Below are 25,425 nucleotides of genomic sequence, written 5' to 3' on the forward strand. Positions count from 1 at the left end.
CCGCGCACGGCGGCTCGTTCCCCGCCAGGCTGGGCGGTTGGTGCTGGGACGGGATCTTCCCCCGCTGTTCCGCACCGTTTCCTCAGAGGGCTGCCGTCTGCCTGCTCCCCTGCCCTCCCGCTGGTGGAGGGGACCCTGCTCAGGGCGCGTGGGTGAAGAGCTTCCCCAGTCGCCCTTTGTGGCCGGGGTGGGTGTCCTCTGGGCCGAGCAGCCGGCAAGGGGACTTGCGGTCTGACCGGGCCCTGCACCAGGGTCTCGGCCGGTGCGAAGCCAGAGGGCGGCGTCCGGCCTCCCCCGGCGCTGCCGGTCGGGCAGGGGGCGGTGGTGCTGCAGGGCGCGGTATTTAGGGAGCCTTATGTAGGCAAGGAGAAAAAAAACTACTATTAGTAGGATAGGCCTTAGTCTAGGCACAACAAGTAGGCGAGGTGCAGGATGTGGTGGGTGGCGGGATTTAGTGTTAAAACGAGTGTAGATTTGCAGAGCAGAAGGACAAGCCTCTTTGGGACAGAAGTCATGAAGCCTGAATAAATCAGGGACTGCCAGTCTTTTTTGCCTTACGATCTGTATACCAAAACCCTTGTGAGGGGAATGAAGCTACACATTCATAAGCTTTTATTTTTGAAAACGGTTTTGATGAGAGCTTCCTCCCTATTGAGCATCTTTTATAGAGCTGGTGACCTAAACTGGATTACTTTGGATGCATGCTTCTCTTATTTGGTTCGTTGCTTGGCCTGACAGTTTTATTGCTGCAGTTAAATTAGCAAGGCACGAATGATTAAGGAAGTGAGGATGCTCTAGGACTAGTTAAACCTGTAGTGTTGTTGAAAGATTATCTTCTTAAATTGTACCTCAAAAGTTACATGACCATTACTGGAAGATTGCTTTAAATGGTGGCACACTCAGCATCGTGGTCCAGAGGTGGCAGTAGTTTACTAAGGTTCTTGTGAAGCAAATGTGTTTGGGTGAAACAGGCTGCTGAGACCTTGTAAGTGTCTTGTTCATGTCAGCCTAAGTCTTCAGACTGTTTTCCTCTAATAGCTTGTGTTTATTGCTCAGCAGTACCAAGGACTGCTGATAAAGAAAAAAAAAATAGTCCCAGCATGGAAGCAGATAGAGAATTGTGCACAGCTCAAGAGCTGTAGTTCAAATATTTTATTGTTGTGGAAGAATTCCAGAAAAGAGTTAGTGAAGAGTCTTAAATCATATTTTTGACAGTTATTTCTCAGATGAAGGCTACAGTTTTAACTTCCAAAACTAGCACCATGCTATTAACAACCCTTTTCAGTCAGTTTGATTATTTCAGTGACAGAATCGTGTTTTATCACTTTTATCTTTTCACAGTTGATATGCTTGAAATGACAGTCAGGTTCTAATCCTCTAATCCATCAAAAGAGCTGTTAATTAGAATTAGTCAATCATTTTATTAGTTTAAACTGGAAAAGAGTATGCCTGTCTGGGTGCTGCTGATGCTTAATTTGTTTTTCTGCGTACAGTTTTAGAAGGAAATGCAGCATAACCTTTAGATCCTGTGTTATGTATCTTAAAAAATATGAAGAAACAATGTAGTAAGATACTAAATGAAGCGGCAATTACTGCAGGTTTTCTTCTTGGATTTTTTTTTTTTTTTTTGTAATTTTTTAATACATTTAATGTCTACATGAGAGGAGGAAACAAATTCCTTGTTGAAAACCAAAATTTAGCAATATAATGTTTTTCTTTAGTGTTTCTTGGTTCAGTTTCATAAGGCCCATTAATTTCTTTTTGTAGTATTTTATGCCCTTTAATGAAGTATCTCATCCCTGAGATGATCTGTAGTTTAATCTGCATTTTGGAAATGCCTATCTAGGCAAAGATTTTTCTCTGATTTCTACCTTAGAGACTTTTGCTGATGGCCTGGGTATTGCAAGCAACTGCAGGAATATATAGCTGCTGCTGTAGATACTTCTGTAGTACAAGAGATGGCAGGTTTGCCTTGCAAGGTTTGGCCGTTTGGAGTAATTTTTCTTTCTTTAATAGACAACATGGCAAGCCCAGGTAAAGATAACTTCAGAATGAAAAGTTACAAGAATAATGCACTTAACCCCCAAGAAATGCGCAGACGAAGAGAAGAGGAAGGAATTCAGCTTCGGAAACAGAAAAGGGAAGAACAGGTAAGTATCTTGGTGAGCTGTTAACTGTTAAGTGCTTGTGAAGCTAAATTCAGATTTATGACAGGACTTGAGCAGACTACTCCTGTGGAGCCAAATCCAGAGCGCTGGGTTGAATGTCTGTTTTCTGTGTAATCTTGGGGAGCACTAGGTACCTCTCGATAGGATTGTAAAACAAAAAAGGGAACAGAAGCCCTCTTAAATCACTAGGGCATGCAGAGGAGAGACCTGTGTCTTAAGTTTCATCCTTAGTCTAGGTTTAAATGTGTAAGACTGGGCTGAAAGGATGCCCTTATTTGCAGTAAGGATTAGAAACCTTGCATTCTCTTTCAGAGTTTGGGCCAAAGTTGTACTCTTAGAAGTGAGAGGATTATTTTCATCTTTGAAGCCATACTTAAAATTTTCCAAGAGCTTTTCTACCTATTAGTGATCCCTGAAATATGATATATAACATTTGCAGTTGTCCTCATTGAATTTTAGTGATCAGGGTACATGGAACATTGTATAATTTAATGGTTTGTGGTAGGTCTTTTTACCAAAATGTTTAGTAGTTTCTTGCCAGGAAAGTAAGGAATGTAGTTTGTTTTTCTGCTTGGTCTAAAGTGGCTGAATTTGTCTCCCACAACCTAGAGAGTGTCCCAGGCACTGATCTACAGTCTTCTCTGAGGTGGGAATGCTTACCCTTCTCCTGGGAAAGTGGTGCTACTGCATGGAAAAAGAATTTAAATTAGTTGGGCCGGAGAGGTAAGAGTAAGAAGTAGTATGATACTGGAGCATTTACCTGTGAATGGGTAACTGCACTGCAGTTCCTGCTGAAAATTTTGTTTGTGTATTTTGCAGTAAATACTCCCTAGATATGTTATGAAAGTAGTAGGTATTTCCTCTCCCATGCTGACTGTTGGAACAATGAGAATACTGTTATGTTCTCCTTGATCTTAATTTGTTGGACTGTTTTTTTTCAGCTCTTCTTGAACTGGGGAGAACAAGTTTATGCAGGGAGATGAGACAGCTTTTGCTCCAGAAGAAATTGTAACTGGTAGATAGGCCATGTTCCTAAACAAAAACAGTTTATACATTTCAATCAAGAGCTTCTGTGTCCTTGTTGAGTGCTAGAAAGAATGGCTGGTCTTCCAAAAGATGAATGTTGTTTCTTCTTCATTGTGGGTTTAAATGCAATTAAACCTTGTTTACATCCAGGATTGTGCCCAGTCCAGGAGTGTGTTGAACAAGGGAGAGAATGCCTTGATTTAGGTTCCTGTTTGAAATATGGGTAGATGTAAATGCGGAGTTGCTTCTGCAGTTTTGGGCATGTACAGTAGCAGAAATCTAGGTGTCTGTAGACACATAGAGGACAAAACCATCAGGATTTAGTAGGACATTTCATTATTATGCTTAAAGGTGAAATCTTAGTCAATAGACTGAGATTCTAGCATTTATTTTTAAGGATACCAACATAATATTCTTAGAATTGTTAATTACAGTAGTTGTAAGTGTAGTACTGGATTAAAGATAAAAATTTGGGTTTGGTTTCTAGAAGAAAAGCGGCTGATGTGAATGTTTTGCTTGTATGCCAGAAAATGGAAGAGACACTCATTAAACATAGCTTATTAAATGCACAGTGCAGATATGTATTTTGAGCACAGGCAGTGCATGCAGCTAATTGTAAAGTGATTTTTGGACATAGAGAATGTTCAGTGTTATGTAATTTAAAAGTTCACCTTGAAGCTACACTATTTTTTCTCCAGCTATATTAAAATAATGTTCCCATTTTAATCTTTCTGCAACTGCATATGAAATACAGGTACTGTTTGATGGTCATGCAAAGCAAGTACTATTTAGACTTGTTGAAGAGAGGAATGCAGAGTGCTGAAACACAAACATTGGCTCTGTGTTGATGATTTTAGACTATAAATTAAAAAAGGAGAAAGTAGCTTGTTGAATAGTTTCCTGCATAAAAATAAATGCTAATTGTGATAAAAACTAAAAGTAAAAAGATCTGTATATTCTTTTTCTTACATATTGAAAAACGTATGGATCTTTGCTAATTAAAAGGAACTTCAGTTTTTAAGTGTCTCTCTGAAGCGTTGCAGTGCAGTTTATCAGGTTACAGATATAGCAGTATTTTTCTCCTTTATGTTCTTTAAACTTTGATATAGAATTCCATTTGCATGGGTGATAGAAAGGTGAGTAGTTGAAATACCCTGGCTATTTTGCTGAAAGCATTTCTTGAAGTGTGTGTCATCAGTACCCACTCTATGGTAAGTTCTAATGTCTCCCAAAAATGTATTCTTTGTTTAGCTGTTTAAACGCCGAAACGTTTCTCTCCCGGGAAATGAAGAATCTATGGTAGAAAGTCCAATTCAGGATCCTGATGTCAGCTCTACTGTACCGATTCCAGAGGTAATTACTTTAGAGTGTGGTTACAGTTGTTTGACGTGTATGGTACTAGATGTAAGAAATCTGCCTTTCATTTTTAGGAAGAAGTTATTACAGTAGATATGGTGCAGATGATTTTCTCAGATGATCCTGATCAGCAGCTCACAGCTACTCAGAAATTCAGAAAATTGCTATCTAAAGGTAGATAAATATTGCCTGATTTTTTTTTTCAATTCCCTCTGTGTTGTTACTAGGAATTTTAATCTTAGAGTCAGTTAACCTTTAGTTTTGTTTTACTTTAAAATAGAGCTTGCTCAAACTTCTAGTTCTGTTTATAGACAAACTGTGCCAAGTCTCTTCCGACCTAATGGCTAAATACAGAAAGCTTCATTACTCTAATGTTAAGTCTTTCAGACAAAGTAACAAAAGCAAGGATATTTTGATTGAAGTGTCCAGGGCAGTAACCAACTGCACACTAACATTACTTACAGTACTTGTTGCAGTGATTCAGTTTCTGATTCTTGTTCTGTAATTGAGGGGAGAAAAATTATAATGGCTGCCAAAGAACAGTTGTAACTTGTTTTTGTTGAGACTGTCTTACATGCAGTCTTAAATTAATGCCAGTATTGGTATAGCATATTAGGTAAAAGTATGCTTGGTCATTTAAAATAGTATCTAACCATAATTGCTCTTCCGCTGACCTGAGCTAGTGATTGAGGGAACAGTGTTTTGTAATGTGTTACTAACATGCCCCTAGATAATAGTATGTGTTAATATTATCATACATAATAGGGTGTTTACTAAATTGTAGCACTTTATGGAGATGATCCTGCAGTCTTCTTCGGTCAAAAGTTCAGCTCTTTCATTTGAGATTCAAATGATTGAATGCTAAAAATTATGATAGGAACTGAGAATCATATTCATGTTTTGTGTCATACTGGAAAAGTAATTTATTTGGTCTTTTTTCTTAGACTTACATAAATATGTTTGGTTTTATTCCCTAGAGCCTAATCCACCTATAGATGAAGTCATACAGAAACCAGGAGTAGTCCAGAGATTTGTGAAATTTCTAGAGAGGAATGAGAATTATACTCTGCAAGTGAGTTTGGCTGGTACTGATTGGGGGTTTGGAATGGGATCAGAAATATCCAAAAGAGCTTTGGAAAGTGTGTGATTAAAAAAAATATATTTAATAACCAAATTGAATGGTTTTTAACCACTGAGGCTGTAAATTTTATTTGTGTAAAATGTCAATTACTGCCACTGAAATTGTGACTTGACTCTTCTGACTTTCATAGTACTCTTTAGGGTTATATATGACCAGCTGGTCATATACTTGGGTGCTGAAAGCAGAATGTGTTCAGGAAGGTTTGCAGAGCGGTATATTAGGATCATCAGCACTAATGTGTGAGCAGAATCTGTTTTATTTGTGTTAAGTGTATTGTAGTACTTTTCAGTTTAAATCTTAGAAAAGAAGGGAAAAAATACAGGAAACTGGAAGGCTCGTATGAAAACCTTTTAGAAAACCTTTGGAAAATACGTAATTAACGATAGGAGAATCTAGTTCTGTCTACTTGTGGCAGTCCATGCAATGGCACTTAGGCCTTGTGTAAATTCATACTAGACGAATTAACTTAAACTCGATATAGAGTAAACAGAAGGGATTTCTACTGGTTAATAGAGATTTGAAATCTTTCTTAAAAGTTAGTGCTGCAAGCCAAACATAAGAATAATTTAGATACTGAAGGTTCTCATTAAATAGAGATTCTGTCAATGCCAATTATTTTACTGTATAGAAAGTACAATGATAATAACCATTTTAGTCAAAAGGAAAAAAAGTTGGAAAATTAAGCTCTGCAACTCTCATGACAAACTGGTTTTCATGAATTGTGAATCGGTTTTCATGAATTGTGAGTGGTTTAACATGGTCGTCTTTGTGCTCTTCAACAGTTTGAAGCAGCTTGGGCTTTGACAAACATAGCATCTGGAACTTTTCTGCACACCAAAGTTGTAATTGAAACTGGAGCTGTTCCAATTTTTATTAAGTTGCTTAGTTCAGAACATGAAGATGTACAGGAGCAGGTAAAATTTCTCTTGAGCTGTTTTATAACTACTTAAAATTCATTTATGAAAATCTTTTTTGGGGTGTGTGTGGTACAGAGGTTTTGAGCCCCATTAGCCCATTGATCTGGCTCCAGGAAGATAAAAAAATTACCTTCAGTATATTTTTTCCCTCCTATTTGGTTTCTTTTTTCCCCTCTGATTCTTTCAGGTTTCTCTGAACCTGCTCTTTATTTCATGTTATTGTGTAATTTGAAGAAAGCACCTAATTTCTATCATGGCATTTACTGGTGGACAGGATCTAAAACACTATAATAGAAATAATACAGTAGGAAAAAAAAAAGTTAATTTTTTTTCATAAGTTATCTTGCAGCTTTATCACTCAGCTCTTCCATCATCTTATGTTACAATCTTAATTAACATTTTCCCTAACTTTTTTTTTGTTGGTTGGTTTGGGTTTGGGGTTGTTTTGTTTTTGCTTGAGAGACTGTAATTGACTGACTTTTATTTAGCATGTTTGAAAGTTCTTATAGTGAAAGTTCATGATTAACTTTTTTATTCCTCATACACTGTTTGCAACTTTGATCCAGTTTTATTGAATCTATTACACATAGTGAGCAAGTGTAACTATTGAAAAAGAGTGTGCGTATCCTTTTTATTGAAAAGCACATGAAGCAACATATTTTCATAACAGAAGACTTTCTTTGAAAGGATGACTGCAAGTGTAGGTAATTGACTTTGTGTGACTTCACAAAAAATGCAATATAGAAATCAGTAGTCTTCTGAAATTTCATATTTGTAGTGACACTGCTTTTATTTATTCTGTAATATTTGCTGTAAAAAATGTATAGATCTGTAAAAGTTGATTTGCAAGCATGTATAAATTCACATGGATACTTTGCTTTTTAAGGCAGTGTGGGCTCTTGGTAACATTGCTGGTGATAATGCAGAATGCAGAGACTTTGTTTTAAACTGCGGAATATTACCACCGCTCTTGGAGTAAGTATTGTAAATTAATACTATAATGATAGTGTAAAGGTATAGATAACTGTAAACTTCAACATAACATTTATTTGAAAAGAATATAGGCTCTTTGTTAAATTGAGACTGTTTGTTTCTTTTTGTTATGTTATATTGCTATGAATCTAATGTTTTGGATTACCTGAGCTTCATACATATCTTTAATTAGTCTGTGACTGGAAGATTTCCAATGTTTGCAAAGGGAGAGAAGTGTTACTTCGGAGGTGTGAAATTTCTGTATTGTGCAGAACTCTGTGTTGCCAGATTTCTGGACATACAGGGTGGGAGAGATGATTTAATTCACACTTACATTAGTATGATTCCAGCTGGTTGGGCAATAGACTGGTTTCCCCACCTTTGTCCAGTAGCTCCAAGCTCCAGTCTTGCTATCTACCCATTTCCTTCTTGAGATGAGCTGGCAGAGTAGTTGTCAGGTGAACTGTGTTACACCAGATTTTTCTTCACTCAGAATATCATTCCAGTATTTATTATACGCTTACAATAGGATGTAAGGTAGCATCATCACAGGGAAAAAATTTACACACCAAAAATTTTGTTTGATTTATTATTGCTTCAATTAATAAAATACTTTAAAACATTGGTAAAATAGCTTAGAATAATAGAGGAGATTGTGATTACCTCCCTTGAGGATTTAAAGGATAAACATTTTTTTTTAGACATTTTGGCATGTATTTGAAAGTGAACCTGATTTTTTCAGGTGTTGAATCTTTCCCATTCTATTCAGCAAAACAGTAAGGCATTAATTTTTTTAGAAGAGCCTTTAAGTTAGAAACTTTATGGAACTATTTTTATTAATTGCATTCTCTGAATGAAAACGTCAAAGTTAATTCAAGGGAGGGTTGCATCTTAAGAGGGTCTGAGGCCCCTTCTGAAGACCCTCAGAAAAGATTAGTTGAATGATTTTTTTCATATGAGCAATGGTTTACTTTTATATGCATATACTTGATTTGGGAATGAGACGTCCATGCAAAATAATCTATTCAGATTCAGGTGATTCTAAGAAAATATTTGCAGTATGTAAGCTATGAAGAGAAATAAATTGAAACTAGTGCCCAGTAATAGGATTTCTTTTCCTGATTTGAACTCCTTTTGGTAATAGAAATAAAAAGACATCTTTTCAATAAGAAATGGTCATTTTTATTATTGTTGTGTCTCTTTGGCAGGCTGTTAACAAATTCAAATCGTCTTACAACAACTAGAAATGCAGTCTGGGCCCTCTCAAATCTCTGTAGAGGAAAGAACCCACCTCCAGACTTCAGTAAGGTATAATAAAGCATTCTTTTTGAGAAATCAGAAAGCTGAGGAAGACTTTTACTTGTAGTATGTTATACCAGATAGACTCAATTTTATCTTTTTAATGTAATCATAGTGTTGTCCATCTGTTGTATCTGCAAAAATTCATATGCTTTGACACCTATCAACAATAAAATTAAATGACTTAAAAACTTGAGATTGTATTTAATCAGATCTGGTATTTAGTCATTCACTGGTACGAAATGATGGTCAAATAATGCATTGAAGCCTTTTAAACAGTTTTTTGATTGTTTTATGATTGTGAGTGCATGCTGCAGGATTAAAATTTTGAGTTTTCTGTCAGATGCAGTTATATCAGATTATGTTGACAGAGTTGATTTGCTTGCATGCTCTCCCCTTCACTTCCTGCTCTGTCCAGTATGTGGTTGTAAAGACAGGAAGACTGTAGATGCTAGTAGGAGTATTAGCTTCTTATTTTCAGTATGAAATTAATTCCTGGTAAGGTCAATGACATTAGAAGATTAAAAGAACTGAACATTGGATATTATGATAGAAGAGACTGAGGTTAAATGATCATTGAAGGTAATCTTGAGAGAATTTACATGTCTTGAAATTTAACTCATGAGGTAGTAATTACTGTCATTGCTACTTAATTCTTGGAGACATATTAACAGAAGAGGGAATTTCTGATGTCAGTTAATGGATCACATCACAATTGCTCTGCCTAGGTTATATCCTTCAGTAGTGTTTTGTTCTGGTAGTGAAAAACCAACAAAATTACTTGCTGCTTAAACACAACTTCAGTGGGAAAGGATGCCCTGTAGGCAGCTGCTAATAACTCCTTTGCTTTTTGCCTTTTGCAGTAACATCAGTTAGACACATAAAGGGGGCTGAATTGCATAATTGATGTAAGATAAAGAATTAAGTTCTACAAAGAATGTGAAATTCCCAAGCTGTACAGCTGAAACCTGTCAGGTTCCAAGTGGTGTAAAGACAGTCTAGTTCATTTGGCTCTGAGTAGACCTTGTAGGAGATTAAGGCCAGAACTGAGGTCAGCTGTTCTTTGATTTGGTTCAGTGAATGTTGAGTCCTCTGTGCATACCTCTTGAGTTTCTTTGTGGTAAAGCAATTATAAAGTGGTTATTATGAATAACCTCCAGTACTTCTACAAAGACAGCAATACCAAAAAATGTTATTACTGTGAAATTCTGTTCCCTGAGTGATTCAAGAAAGCATCAGTAATTCTTGATCATCTGTTTACCTGTAAAAACAGATGGTTTTTATTCAAGATGAACAATTTATACCTAATATAGTATCTCTAAATAAACAGGCTGTGAATCAGAATTTATCCAATTGCCAGTTTGAATTGGACATCTAGTTTAATCAAGAAATGTTCCACGTAGGTCCTGATTCATTAATTAGTTCATGTGCTTTGGTAGTAAATAGTTTTGAACCTTTATGCCTTTGCAGAATGTTCTCTGAAACTTGAAAAATACAAACCACCCGATTTTATGCAATATTTTTCTTTAACCTAGGTTGCTCCTTGCCTAAATGTTCTATCAAGACTGTTGTTTAGCAGTGACCCGGATGTATTAGCAGATGCTTGCTGGGCCCTCTCTTACCTTTCAGATGGTCCCAATGATAAAATTCAAGCTGTTATTGATTCTGGAGTGTGTCGAAGATTGGTAGAACTGCTTATGTAAGTCTTCACCAAATAAATGTTTTGCAGTACTGTTAATATTAATGAATTCAAATTGAGTTGTTTTTTCTCACCTCAAGCCTGAATTTGTTTTGCAAGAAGTGATAAGTATTCATTCAGTCTGAAACCTTTTAAGTTGCTTGCTAGGTTGCTTGGCTCCTGGGATTTTTCCTGAGATTGACAGTGAAAAAAAGTTTTTTCCAAAGTATTCTCTTATATTCTTTAAAATTTAATGTAGGAACTCATTTATGTGGAGGAATAGAAAGGTGAAGATTGAAGACCAAGCTTGAATTGTAAATTAATTTTTCAGCTTATTTTTAATTTCACAGTTGTATTTTGTTTTTTTGCCTTTCTAGGAGATGTACTTGCAATACAGATAGTTCTTGGACTCACAAAGTCCAGAAGTGGGCTTGTGCCACTGTTCCAGTATATTTGATTTATGGTTCATTATTTTCATAGAAAGGGAGACAAAATCCCTGTGTTCACATGGGGACTACAGAGTAGTTCAGGGATAGTAGTTCCCAGCACTGACAGCTCAGCACAGTTCCCTGTGAAAAGCTTGTTTGTATAGCTGTCGGGAGAGGGTGAGGTTGCCTTCTCTTCTGTAGAAGCTTTAGGTCAACTGAGTAGATTTCCTTCCCCCCCTCCTCAGTTGAATATGGGAATATGGGCTTGTACTGGCTTCTGGGGTTATTGATTTACAGAAGGGGGAAGTTCACTTACACCAGGAAGTGGCTAAATTTTAGTGTACAGCTAATAATGTCCCTTTTGGTTTTGTGGCAATTGAATGATGGCAGGTTCCAGTATTGTATTCAATAATACTTGAGCTGGGTGAAACGAATCTGCTGGACAGATAGATTGCTCTAATTTGTGTTGTTACATAAAGATGCTCTTTCCTTGAATCAACAATTCAGTTGCAGGCTTGCAGCTGTGAAATTTGGCTAAACAGGGGGCAAGTGTAAGCAGTAATGCAGTGTTTTCTGTAACTAAAAATTTAGCACCTGAAGTAAGTCATTGTTCACTAAAAATGCAAAATCAACACTTGGTAATATGAAGTGATTTAATATTTGTTTCCAGGCATAATGATTACAAGGTGGTATCCCCTGCATTAAGAGCAGTTGGAAATATTGTTACTGGGGATGATATCCAAACACAGGTAAGACTAGTTGATTTAAGAAAAAGTAATTGACAGGACAGAATTTTGTAAAAATTGTGACAAAATACATGTCTAGTACAAGTATCTGCATATGTCAGTGAAAGAGGCTCTGTACAAATCTATATTGTTTATTTGGCAGTTTAGGCTGCTGTTTTAAACATCAAATTACTGCAAGAATGAGCTGCTTTTTTTTTTTTTTTTAACAGCAGTGTATGTAGTGGATTGCTTTATTCCTGTATGGTATTTTTTTTTTTTTTTTTTTTTTTTCTTCTTAGTGGGGAGATTCAGTTTCTTATTATCGTTACCTTTTTTAAGTCTTCAAATACAGTCACATTTTTCACTTGTAAGCAACCATCATACTTGATTTGTCCATTAATTTGTATGTGATGGTCTTACTGATGCACTTTTGCAATTTGTTCTAAATATTTATTTTTAAATTTTGAGCAGTTGAATTGAGTTTGAAGCAATGCAGGAAATACTAAGGCAGGTCCTGCTTTAAAGAAAATTGTGTCTAAGAGGCTAACGGAACTAGTGTAAACGGAAAATAAGGAATTAAGTTAATAAGTTATGAGCTCTATAGGAGAGGATTTTGCTAAGGAATTAAGGAAGAAACATTTGTCTTTTAAAAAACAATACCTATACAATTTTAATTTACGTTTTTTGGTTATGCTAGCCTCAGGCAGTCTTAATATTTAGTCTTGCTGTGTTCAGTCTTATGGTCTGAACTTAATTGAGGGCAGATTCTTTCAAATTGAAGGATTGTCTATTTGATATTGTCTATTCAATCTAAGCCATTGAACACTTTAATTTTGCAGAATGTTACCTATGATACTTTGTATAATACGAATGTGTTGCAAAATCTTTTGAAGAAATATGTAAAGTGCTTTTATATATATACATGTATATTGCACAAGCCTATATCTTATGTATATAGTACAACCCAATTTTTAATTCTCAAATTACTTTAGGTGATTCTAAACTGCTCTGCATTACCCTGTCTCTTGCACTTGCTTAGTAGTCCCAAGGAATCTATTCGAAAAGAAGCGTGCTGGACTGTTTCTAATATTACTGCAGGAAACAGAGCTCAGATTCAGGTAAAGCCTGTATATTTGTTAACTTGGTGGGTTTTGATTTTGTTTTACTAGTTCTTTTGGTTTTCCTTCACAAGGAGAAATAAGTAGATACTACATTGACTCTGCATTAGTTTAGTCCTAACCGTTTATAATTTGACATAACTTAAATGGTTTCTTCTGTTTTGAAAGATTATTATAAATAACTTCATAAAATAATGCTTCAAAAATAGCTGTCATGATTTGTACTAAAAAACCTGATTAATTACTCTGAAAGGGATTTGGTTGATGCTTATAAAGCAAACGAAAGGATACTTCTCTTAGATCTGATATCAACGGTTGTTTTTTTTCCCTGTGGGAACATCATCTTAATTTTGTTCTGCGTTGTAATAGATGTGTTGAAGTAATAAGCAATTTTTCTTATTTAGAAGATGAAACAAAACATCTTGCACAAATTAGCCCAGCGAAAAGTGGACAATTCTACTGATTTGGAAGGGTTGAACATTTTGCTTGAATAAAAAATCTGCATGATGTCATCAGTACTGAGTTGTATTTCTTTGGAAACTACTAAATCCTGACTATTGCTCCAGGTGTCTGGAGTTACCTGAAAAAAAAGTTCTGGTCGGTAAAAATGAGAATTCTGAATCAGAGTACATGTTTCAGTATCTTCCCATCCCTACTTCAGTTGGAGATGAAAATGTTACTTCTTGATGTCATTTAAAATCTATAATATAGTTCCAGTTATAGATACTGTCTTTGTATGGAGAGTGCAAATGCAAATAAAATGGACAAAGTGAAATTTTGTTCTGAGGCTTGATCCCAAGTTCAAAAACTCAGGTTTATGTCATACAGTTTTTTAACGGGCCTATCCAGTAAGCAGTATTCTGTCCCCCAGAGACATCAAAAAGTAAGATATTCTGATGGCTGCTGCAGTGCAATGTTGGAATAATTCTGAATTTCAGTTTAGCATTTCTAGTTGTGTGGTGCTGTCTAACAAAACATTGTTTTGATATCAACAGGCATCACTGACTCTTGTAGTAAAGGGTACTAATGTTCTTTGCGTATACTAAATCTTTATTAATGATCATAAAATACTACCATTTCATCTTGTAGGCCGTTATAGATGCAAATATTTTTCCAATATTGATTGAAATTCTTCAAAAAGCTGAATTTCGTACCAGAAAAGAAGCAGCATGGGCCATAACTAATGCAACATCAGGAGGAACGCCTGAACAGATTAGGTAGGTTTGTATATGTTACTATTTTCTCTGCCTTAGTATCTTCTCTAAGGCATTCTTACGCCTGCATTTGAGTCTTGACAAACATAGCAACAAAAACCTAAACACAACTGTAATTCTTTTAAACCCTGAACAGGGACTAAACATGTAGAAATTCAGAAAAATTAGTGAAATGTATGCACTAGACTTAACAAATTGACTGATACTGCTTCGTTTCAGTAGTATTACACCTAAAGCTTTCATACGGTTGAGTTGATATTATATTGTCAAACACAATTGGAAGTTAATGGACAGTTTCACGTTTGAAAATGGAAAACTTAGGGAGAGTTGTTTAGAAAACTTGGATAATGGGACTGTGTATTTGTGGATAGACTTCAAGAATTTTAGTGGTTTCTTCATGTATTTTAAGCTCACTATCAGTATTATTTTAAAGCAGGTATCTAAACTCCTTTTTCAAAAATGATTAACATTTTACTGTCACAGCAGCTATTAATGTGGTGCAGAGATTAGACTTCCTGAATGACCAGAATAAAATACTCTGCTTTCTCTGAATATGATCAGCGTAGTGATCAGTTTGAATCCATAATTGATAAATGGATTTATAAATGACAGTGTATTATTTGGAAGCTAGAATTGAAAGAATTGAAATGGAAGCTATGTGATAACTTTTCACTGAATTTGGGATATCTGTTGCAATAAGTGCATGGTTGTTTAAAATGTAAATGGTCCTGGTTTTCTTTATAACCACTAAGTATTACATGACATATCATCTTAAAATTTAGTATATTTAAAATAAATTTTAATTCAGGATCTTCAAATAGTAAATGTGCATATAATACCATAAAAGTAGCTTCTCTTCACAAAATACAGATAGATTACCTGTGTCATGAAGTTTTAGCCCTCTTAGGTTCTCAAGGTACTATTGTCTAACTTCAGTAGAATTTACAACCACTAAAAAACCTATATTTAAGCGACCTTTTATGCAGGGAAACATTACTGTCTTCATTTTACTTACACACTAGAAACAAGGACACAGGTTCTCACTTCCACAAGTTCATACACAATTTTGTGCAAAATTGGAAAAAGGAACAGGGGAAAAACGAACAGTATACTCAGAATCCAAATATGGGGTTTTTTATTTACAATTACATCCTTCCCTTTAGATGAGGTAATGCTAATACCTTAATGGGCTACTGGTGTGGACTGTGTTAACACAGAGCAGTCAGTGTTCTTAGCTGTCTTTAATGTATTCACCCAGTATTTTTGCCGCTACAGAATTTCAAATGCTCAAGAAAGAACTTACTACTAAAACTAACTTTTTCTCTTACATTCAGTTAAGCCCATCTGAAGATCATAAGTGAGAAGGAGTGGAAGAAACTACAAATTCCACACTCCACATTAAATTTTCTCATTGAGATAAATCAAATTATTCAGTTTCAGACTAAGCTTTGTGTTGTTGCATGTTTTAGATTTTTTTTGTTGTTGTTTCAGACACTTCTTAAGCAAAATTAAGGACCAATAGTGATAGACTGGCATATCAGAATAAATGTGCTGGATTATCAGTCCTTCTTTTTTCCCCCACCCCCCTCTGTTTTTCTACTGTTATAAAGGTATTTGGTAGCACTAGGTTGTACGAAGCCTCTTTGTGACCTCCTGACTGTGATGGATTCAAAAATAGTACAGGTGGCTTTAAACGGACTTGAAAATATTCTGCGTCTTGGAGAACAAGAGTCTAAGCAAAATGGAATGGGCATTAATCCTTATTGTGCCCTTATAGAGGAAGCATATGGTAAGAAATTACTTCTTGTAAAACTACATACCTGAAGTTCTTATTTCAGGATGTAAAAACAAAACCATTGTGAACCATTTTGGAATTTGTAGGTAAGCTTAATATCAGAATTACTTCAAGCATAAGTGGACATTAAAGTACATAAATTAAGTAATGTGACTTGAGAAGAGTGGTTAAATGCAGAAAATCCATGGATGTTTTTCTGTGGTCAGTTTATAAAATGTCTCTCTAGAAAAACATTTTCAGAAATATTTAACACACAGGTGTCCTGGTCTATTGGAGCCATGGTCTGCATTAATTTATCAGCCAATCCTATAAATATAGTTTTACTACTTTAATATATAGTCCTGTCTGGTACAGTTTCATTACCAACAGGGATGGAAGTTCAGAGTTTTAGTTACTCCCAAAGTCTGATCACTTTTTAGCATAGTAACTATCAGTAATAGCAAAATCAACTTCAGATCATAAAATTAAATAAGCTTGTACTTAATTTGTTAAAGTATATTCTGTTTCTTTTAAGAGTTGTTGAATTAAATCACATTTTAAAGGCAGAGTAGCAAAACTAAAATTGCTATTTGTGGAATTTCATGACTAGACACTTTTGACTTAACAAATGTTGAAACTGGCTTATAATGAATCTGGCATTATTTATGGAGGATTATGTTTCTGTAGCTCTGACAAAACAAAAATTGGCATTTGTGTTTCAGAAACTGCTAATAACAATTATACTTGACAGCTTTATAGCTGATTAAATAGTAGTAACTTCTCTGTAAAACAGCCTTTAAATCCGAATTCACTGTTACAGACTTTCATTTCTAAAATCAAGTGCATACTTGGAGAACTTACTTCTCAATCTAACATGTAAAAGGAATAAGTACTGAATACTTTAATGGAATTTATTCTGTTCCAGATCATGAGTCTGTTCATAATTCCAGCTATTGAATGTCTAGGTTCTTCTTTTCCTTTACCAGTTAAGTTAGAGTGCTGAAGCTATAGCCTATAAATTCAAGTGGGGGAAATAGCTAATTATATCACTCCCATTGCTTTGGCCTCTGTAGTCACCACAGGGGTTTGTATGAGCTCTTCCTAATCCAACTTAAGTTAAAACTGAATTATCTTGAATAGCTAAAAAGGAGTTTTGAATCAACCTGACTGCCAAGCACCTAATTCTGCCAGCAGAGCAGAGGTTATGTTCTCTAGCTTGCAAATGATAAGCCTTATCCTTAAATTAAATTTGCAAGAAAATACCAGACTTTGCAGAATTTTAGAGTTGGGAAGACTGAAAGAGGAAAAAAAAAAAAAAAGGAGATATTGGAGATTGCTATAGCAAACAGTTTTATGTATGGTCATTCTAGACAGATTCAGATTCAGTTTCTTTGTGGGCATGGCATATTTCTTTGTAGATACTAAAGCTGCCTCCTCCTCTGTAGTTTAATTGATATCCTTTCAGCATAGTTATAAAATTAGTTTAGACAGAAGAAAATGCTGCAGAAAATGAAGACCAGAAATACATAGGATAGGAAATTAAGAATCAATGATATCAAATAAATTGATACACTTGGGATTGAATTTTTTTATCTAAGAAGTACCAATATACTCTATACTGTAAGCTGTTTCCCTGTGAATTTATCATTCATTTAAGCAACTAGATTTTGAAAATGTTCTGTTTTGAATTTAGGACTTGATAAAATTGAGTTTCTTCAGAGGCATGAAAACCAAGAGATCTACCAAAAGGCTTTTGAACTCATAGAACATTACTTTGGTGTCGAGGAAGAGGACTCCAGTATTGCACCTCAGGTGGATGAAAGTCAGCAGCAGTTTGTGTTTCAACAGCAGGAGGCTCCAATGGAGGGGTTTCAGCTGTAAACTACTGAAGACAAGTATAAAATGTAAACACTTGTAGGAGTTTGGATTGGTTTTTTTCCCCACAGGTCTTTTTTCTTTATGGCCAAAGTTAGAGGAAAAGTTGAATATGTTTTGCAGAATTAGATGAAGAAGCAGCTCATGCACTTTTATATATTGTGTTAAGATAACAACTGTTCTTTGTTTTGTGTTTGTGTTTTTCATTATCTCTTATGTACAGAAAACAACTGTGAGTAATTGTGTCTATAAATTAAAGCATTAAATGTGATTTAACAAGAACTGTTAAGCTACGACTTGGTAGGATTTTAGGTAGTGGTTCTGAATTTTTTCATGTAGTCTCAAACTGCATATCAGCAATACAGTTACTGACAGTTGCATTTTTGGCAGTAGGCTTGACTTGCCCAGTCTATCAAATCTACCTCTTGTATTGAAGCAAAAACATTGCTTCAGAACTAAGGCATGAAATAAAGATGAGCTTGTAAGAAGCTGAATTGGAATGTGAAAAATATTTATTTAAATTGTGAAACTTTTATGCATTACTCACTTTACAACACACTGTTGGAATTTATTTGTAAAATGTATTTAAAGACATAATAGTTATACATATATAATGCTAATTACCTAATACTGAATATATGAAAAAGCTTTTTAGTAATTATGTGGGAAGAGGACTATTTCAGAGGTTTTCAAATTGGAATCAGCAGAGAGCTTGCTGGTCATTTGATGTTGGCTCTATAATTAAAGCTGCTAAATGGCATTAAAGGTCAGCCACAAATACAGTACTTTGCAGTGGAAGCAGTTGCTGTAGTTACCACAAGAATGCTGCAATTATGAATGACAGAGATGGTGATTTGCACAGATTACCAAGCAGATGGTCTACAGCTGCCTCCTGTCAAAATGTGGTAACACCAGTTTAGTTTGAGAAACATTGCAGTGTTTGCCTTTTTAGTACAGTAGCTTCTTAAAAGTTTTAGACAGTAGGTGTTATTCTTTTTGACCAAATACGCTGCCACCACTCAACTTGTTCTTTAAGTTAACTAATTCAGTCTTTTGGTAAAAGAATAGAAATACTGCAGTGAAGAATGCATTGTGAATCACTGCTTTTCAGTTGAAGGAAGAGTTTGTTGTATTGTAAATAGCATTAAGTATGTGGACACCAAAATTAACTAGAGGTTATTGTCATCTAAATATTTAGGCTCTACAATATACAGTGTTTGCTGTTAAACACTAAAAGAAATAGAATTCTAACATTTACATTAACAATTTTGAATACAGAAAAATGTATGCTCTGCTTTGCCTTGCATATAAGTAGTGTTCCTGGTGTATTAGTAGTATATCTCATTTGGAGAAATTAATACTTTGAGTCAATTTTCAATTATGATTATTTTTTATTACCTGTAATTAATGTATTAACATCAAACTCCTGGGTTAAGTGAAATCCTTGACGTATGGGAGCATTTCATGCTTCATAAAAAGCTGCAATTTAAACTTTACTTACCCCATGGCACTGTGCTTGTCACTAAACAATATTTTAATGCACTGAAAAATACAGGTTAAAGGTGGTATCATTTACAGTACCATTTTATATTTAGAATTTTTTTTACATGCAAGTTGAGATTCTAAGATGTTTCACTTTGATGTTACAGCAATATACTATATTGTAATTGAATGTGGGACTTGAAGTGGATTTTCTAAGATTAAATGGTCAGTTTTGACTAAGATGTAACTGGGAGGTAAGAAACCTTTTTGAAGTCTTTTTAGTGGAAGATAGAAGTAAGTGTAAGATGTGTATATAGGAGTGCTGTTACTTTATGAACTCTGAATAACGAGATATTTTAGCAAATGACACTTTAAACCTAGATTTGTACAGCATACAACAGTTTTGAATAGTGTGATAATACTGAGTACAGCTGCCAAATTTTCACATACTGTTAGATGACTGTATTTGTGCCCTTTTTATTCTTATAGTTTTAGGTTTTCATATACTGACCTTCCTTACACACACCTCCCCTTCTGTTTAAAGTACAGGGTAACAATCATGGAAAACTACCAGGATTAATACTGAATTTTAATGTTCTTCTAGTATAAGGAAATTATTCAGGTAACAGGGTATTCCATGGTTTCTGACAACCTTGTTTTGATAACATAACCAGCTGTGCCTGCTTTTTTTTTTTTTTTGGAGAACCCTGTAAAAACTGCATTTATAAGCCTCTCTAAACCAAATCTGAACTATAAAAATATTGATGAAAAGACTTGAAACTGAAGAAAAGAGGGGACATTTAAAGTATTATATGTGTTTTGAAAGAATGTCTTCATTTTTGTGGATATATTATTCTCTATGTGTGAATGGTCAGTGACTGCACTTTACACATTTAGATGAACTATGTTTCATGCCTCATACATATAAAAGTAATGGTTTAAAAGGGAGCTAAATTTGGTGGACTTTGGCTAATGAAAATCATTATTTAAATTCAACATTTGTTTTACCCTAAAATTGTTAAAAAATAATAGTGAAAATTCTTCTTTAAAGGATAAACATACAGGATGGCCTCCTCTTTTATCACTGGGTTTATATCACAATTCATTAAAAGCACATAAATGAACAGTATAAAACCAGAGATGATGAGTTAAGGTCAGCTCTGGTATAGTCATTTGCAGGTAGGGGTGTGAATATCATGATGTTGCCTATGCCGATGAAACCAGTGTGGAAAAAAAAATAATGGAGAAGAAAATCTTTTTAAGTTTGGTATTTTACATGGAATCTGAAGTGCCCCATCAGTTACAACGTCTTTAAAAATACAGGGTTCTGGGTTTTGTGGTTTTAATTAAAAGGGTACCATTTGTTCTGCTTAAATGTGAATACTAACTAGTTAATCTATGCAACTATGCAAAGCATAAATTATTTTTTTTAGTTCTCTTGATACACTGAATCATATCTAATTTTTTCATTGTTGCACTTTTGTCTGAGGACTGGTTCATACAGCTTTTTAATTTTCTAGTATTTGCTTTAAACACTGTTGCTAGTAGCAATCAGAATATAGTAATAATGTTGGCACAGAAATAAGTTAGCTCTATAAGTTTGCAACTGGAAAATATTTATTGTCGGGTCTGTCTTAAAAAAATAAAAAAGCTAAAAGATGCACTATTGTCTTTCCTCCACAGTTTTCAGTTGATTTAAATTTATTAAATTGTGCAACTGAGGATTTTTATAATAGGTTTGCCAGTTGGTATGTGGCGTTTAACTGTGACCTCAAAGAGTTCACTGAAATCTGGAATGAGAAATTTCAGTTACTTATGGCACAATATCTGCATATAATGTGTGGAAACAAATACCTATACTAACTTCAGATAGTAATAGTGCATCTTTAAATCTAGGCCAAAGGCCCATTACTGTAACAGAACACATGAGTAGTATGCAATATTATGGAATGTTAAATCTCCAAATACCATACAGAAACCAATAAAACCTATTTTACAAACGTTTATTGTATTTATTTAGTGGTTCAATAAGTGTGGCTTCTTAAACTAGAAAACACAAATGCCCTTTTGAATACAGCCTTGAGGCAAAAATGTATTCAAATGGCTGATTTGTGCACTGTAAAACTATGCACTTCTGCAGACAGAAAACTTTTTGGTTTTAAATAGGTTTTGTAAATACCTAACCAAACATACCTGACATTCTTAGGAAACTACCTCCTTTCTTTTGAAATTAATTACTGCTTTTAATATTATGCAAGACATCCTAACTAACTGTATAGGCAACAAGTACACTGAATATCTATTAAGAGACCCTCTGTTTTTGTGATACTGTAACTATCCTTGTTGGCTCCAGTGTGTGCAATACTGCAGTTGTGCATTTATTGATGAAACTAACTACTTGCTCTCAGCAACAGTTAATTTTGTTCCTACGAGGACATTTGGCATTTTCTACAAAATGAAAAAAGTCACTTTGTCTTCGACTCCGCTGCTAGTGCAGCCTCCTTCCGCCACTTGGCCTTCTTTGCCAAGTTCCAGCTTGTTAAGGACTCATGACGTGCAGCAGCCTGCAGAAGTAAAGCATCTACTAAGAGCAGTGTAGTAGGAGTAACAACCCACCCTGGGGAAAGCTACCCTATCTTGGGAACAGCCAGCAACTCCTTCCATGTCGGGGGTGACAGGAACATGGCTTAGCTGCAACTAGGGTAGGTGTAAACTGCTGCTGTTTGTTTAGGTTTGTCTATTTTTCACATAATTCGATCATTTTTTAAGTATACTACGGGATAACTAGCTAGTGCTGGTACTCACCTTTTTAGCTGAGGCAATCACTGCAAAACATGCAACAATTGAGAGTCCAATCATGATGTAACAAGCTTTAACACGAGCCTTGTTTCTTGCCCTGTCCAGCATTTCTGGCCTGCAATTAAAGTTGTATCATTACAAACCTGTGAAATAATCTCTTCAAAGCACTGCAGATGTAGCATCACAGTTGAAAAATCAAAATAGTATTAGCTTGCAAGACAAGCAGATTCAGCTTGCTGTGACTGGTTGCATACCACACAAGAACTTCATGTTTTCTGATCCTAATCCATTTCCAATAGCAAAGCAATATTTAATGGATTTAAGCTGATTTTTTTTTTTTTTAAGCTAAAAAAAATGCTCATTTAAATACTTGGGGTAAGTACACCAGAAATACCTTAAGTTGTGTTTAAACGAAGTGAAAACTGAGGGGTTTTATATATTTTGAACAGGTGGAGAAGTATATGTGGTGTCACCCAGATATGAGAGCAAGTTCCTTTTATTCAAAATTAACTTCAGAAATTAATTACTGTCATATCTAACCTGTTTAGGTGGTGTTCTGTATACTGTAGGCTAGGGATTTTATCTGCTTGAAGAGGTAATTAAAACAGTTTGTACTGCTATGAGTTAATTTTTAGCTAGCTCTAGAAAAGCAGCAGCTTTAAAGGGGGCAGCTGATGTCAGCCTTCTCACTATTATGGGAACACGCACCTCAAAAAGAACAATCTACATGATAATTTTTGCTGGCAGAAGTAATGAAAACTCCAGCCCTGTGTTTGGCAGCCACTGCTGCCCGAGAGGCACTGTACAGCCCAGCAAGCTGCATTGGTACAGCTCCCCCTTCCACCCTCCGTGCTGAGCCAGCTGCGTACCCCTAAGAACCAGCAACCCCAGCAACCTCTGCATCACTACAGTGGTCTCAAAACTTATAGTTAAGTCTTTCTCTGAGTCAGGCATTACACTCAGGTGTATAGTTTTTAAGATGCTCATTATAATGCTGGTTGTGCACTATTTTCCTTTCATAAATCACATGGGAATGCTTTATAAAGATACATATTCATGAGATATAGAATATAAATATACATAGGTGGGATTTTATACATACATGTATGTAAAAAGGACAGTTGCATAAAGAATTGATTTTATGTTGCAAGTAAAGATCTTATAATGATCTCATTCCCCAAAACACCTGTAGCTTTACTTTAAGGAGGGTGAGTGGTGGGATGAGGCAGAGCTGGAGTTTTTGGAGTGGAAGCTGTGGCCATGGCAGCCTGTACCAAGGCTGAGGGCTGCAGTGCATCTCTCTAAGGTTTAATGCAATGGCAGAGGGCAATTCTTAAGGCTGGCTATGCCACACTACCCCCATCCCTGCCAACGTGCACACAAGCGCATGTTGTGCATGACACGTTTCTTGCAGATGACTGACAGTTCTAAGTAACTGCTTTTCTTTTGTAAAATGGTAAACATCATCTTTAAAACGAACCGCACATCAGACTAGCACATAAAATCATTAATCCACTAATCCATTTGTACCCACAAAAGCAAAACCATAAATGTTATTAGCCTGGTTTATTAGCCTAATCATATTTCACAATGCACTAATTGATACTCTTCTGAACCAGATTTTCACCTTCTCCCTGCTTTCTGCCTCTGCTTTAAGGAAAACAGACCTGATTATGTTCTTACCTAATTGCACATTAGAGCCTTTACTACTCAATCCTTAATCAAGACTGGGTAAACCTCTACTGAAGTCAGTAACAGCTGTTTAAAAAAAAAAAAACCCACAACAACCTTGAATAAGCACTGCACATTTCACCCTTAGTACAAACTATCTTCAGCATCTAGCTTGTGTTCACAGGTAATAAATAATATCTTGGAATTATTTTTTTTTAATAGTTAAAGCAGTGACACAGTTCAGCTTCAATGTCTCACAACTAACTTCTTCTAGTGTATTCTTATGATCTTACCATTCTAAAAAGACTCTGCTCATCCAGAAAGCACGAAGTGGTGACACTCACTTGCCAGGCCAGCTACCACACAGAAATGTGTGATTTGTGTGCGTGTATGTGTATGGACTGGCAAATGCATGTGTCTTTGTTAACACCTCCCGATGACTTGAATAGCTTTTAGAGCTTCTGAGACCTGCCTGAACCTTTCTTTAGGAAGATGGTGGGACTATCACAGTGCAAGAGAGGTTGGACTGTTTAGAAAGCCACTGTCCAGCTCAGCAAACCACCAGTGAAACTGTCAGGAAGCAACAGGAACAGGCAGAGGATGTACCTGTTGCTTGACACAGCTCTGCATGCTGCTTACACTAACGGCACCACCCAAGACAGGAACATACTGTGATGATAAAAAGCAGTGTCCTGGAGAGAGACATCTAACACACCATCTAACATCTTAAGAAAAAGACAGCAACTGCCATTAGAGGGGTTTCATTTGTTCTGTGTCTGACCCCCTTGGGGGATGCTAACTTCCAGCAAGTCCGAGAACCACAGGATCAGCGTGGTTTGGGTGGGAAGGGACCTTCAAAGATCATCTAGTCCAGTGCGTCAACAAGAATTGGAGGCTAAGGCTATGTCAAGTACTTGGCTTTCCCAATGGGGGATGTTTCTCTCATAACCTCCTTCTCTATTTTTCTTCAAATTCTTTAATAAATCATAATTTGTTGGATGTAATCATTCAGTGACAGTCTGCTCCCTTAGAACTGTTTATGGGAGCTATAAACAGAAAATATTGTTTACCAATAACATCTTTCTCTGATTGCAAATTAGGAATAAGCAAAATAAACAAGCCAGTAAATAAATGTGACCGAGGCTCTCTGTTCAGATGGATCTAGTTCTTAATCCCAGGCTCTGGGGACCCCAGTAAGGAACATTTTTCCATCTTAACCTCTAACCAGGACAGGAAATTCTTTTGCCCTCTAATTTGTTTCCAAGTTTTCAGTGTTGAAAAACTGACTGGTTCAAACTCTGTGGAAAAGTTTTAGATCAGGATCACACCACCTCTTTCCCTTCAGCTCCACGTTCCCCTTGGACAAGGGCAGCGCACTTACGGGATCCTCGAAGGAATCTCTTCTTCTGTCTTGAAACGTCTAGTCCAGAGGAGGATTTTTTTGTCAAACTTCGAAGGTTTGTAACTTGCAACCACCTTGTGAGCCTGCTCAGCTTAAAGATCAGGAAAAAAACACTTCGTCAAACACTGCGCTGAGAGTGAGTGATGGGGGTAGTATCGGTGGAAGGGGAAAACCCCTGGAAGAGTAACTTGGGTTACACGCCCAGGTCTCCGCCACGCAGAGCTGTCCCCACGCCGCCTCCTGAATGCCCCCGCACGCAGGGAGCGTCTCTGCGGGTCCGGTTCGACACCCCCCGCCCCCTCCGCGGCGGGTGTGGGTGCCCCAGCCAGCACAACGCCCGTGCCCACCCGCGCTGCCGGCCCACCCGCGGGCCACCGTGC

The 25,425-nt window shown here is 36.1% G+C and overlaps 2 protein-coding genes across 3 annotated transcripts in view; one reads left to right on the forward strand and one right to left on the reverse strand.

Annotated features, from left to right (window-relative positions):
• The first annotated feature begins 2,018 nt into the window (after window positions 1-2,018).
• KPNA5 (karyopherin subunit alpha 5) lies at window positions 2,019-20,809 on the forward strand. Of its 2 annotated transcripts, XM_026845093.1 has the most exons (14): window positions 2,036-2,150; window positions 2,778-2,891; window positions 4,446-4,547; window positions 4,625-4,724; window positions 5,528-5,622; window positions 6,474-6,605; window positions 7,495-7,583; window positions 8,789-8,888; window positions 10,415-10,578; window positions 11,656-11,734; window positions 12,703-12,828; window positions 13,918-14,045; window positions 15,653-15,831; window positions 17,510-20,809. In XM_026845093.1, exons 3-14 carry the CDS (start codon window positions 4,491-4,493, stop codon window positions 17,695-17,697), a joined length of 1,437 nt encoding a protein of 478 aa, XP_026700894.1. In that variant the 5' UTR covers window positions 2,036-2,150; window positions 2,778-2,891; window positions 4,446-4,490; the 3' UTR covers window positions 17,698-20,809. The 2 variants fall into 2 exon arrangements, with proteins under 2 accessions (XP_026700893.1, XP_026700894.1); XM_026845092.1 differs by lacking the exon at window positions 2,778-2,891 and having other exon boundaries at window positions 2,019-2,150.
• FAM162B (family with sequence similarity 162 member B) overlaps window positions 20,514-25,425 on the reverse strand; it is a 7,417-nt gene continuing 2,505 nt past the window's right edge. Inside the window, exons 2-4 of the mRNA XM_026844521.1 lie at window positions 25,025-25,136; window positions 21,979-22,087; window positions 20,514-21,737 (exon numbers count right to left, since the gene is read on the reverse strand). Of these exons, the coding sequence (XP_026700322.1) occupies window positions 21,639-21,737; window positions 21,979-22,087; window positions 25,025-25,136 (320 nt within the window). The 3' untranslated portion in view covers window positions 20,514-21,638. The remainder of the gene's footprint in view (window positions 21,738-21,978; window positions 22,088-25,024; window positions 25,137-25,425) is intronic.

Source organism: Athene cunicularia (assembly GCF_003259725.1).
Source record: "Athene cunicularia isolate RWA chromosome 3 unlocalized genomic scaffold, athCun1 chr3_part1, whole genome shotgun sequence".
Classification (NCBI taxonomy): domain Eukaryota; kingdom Metazoa; phylum Chordata; class Aves; order Strigiformes; family Strigidae; genus Athene; species Athene cunicularia.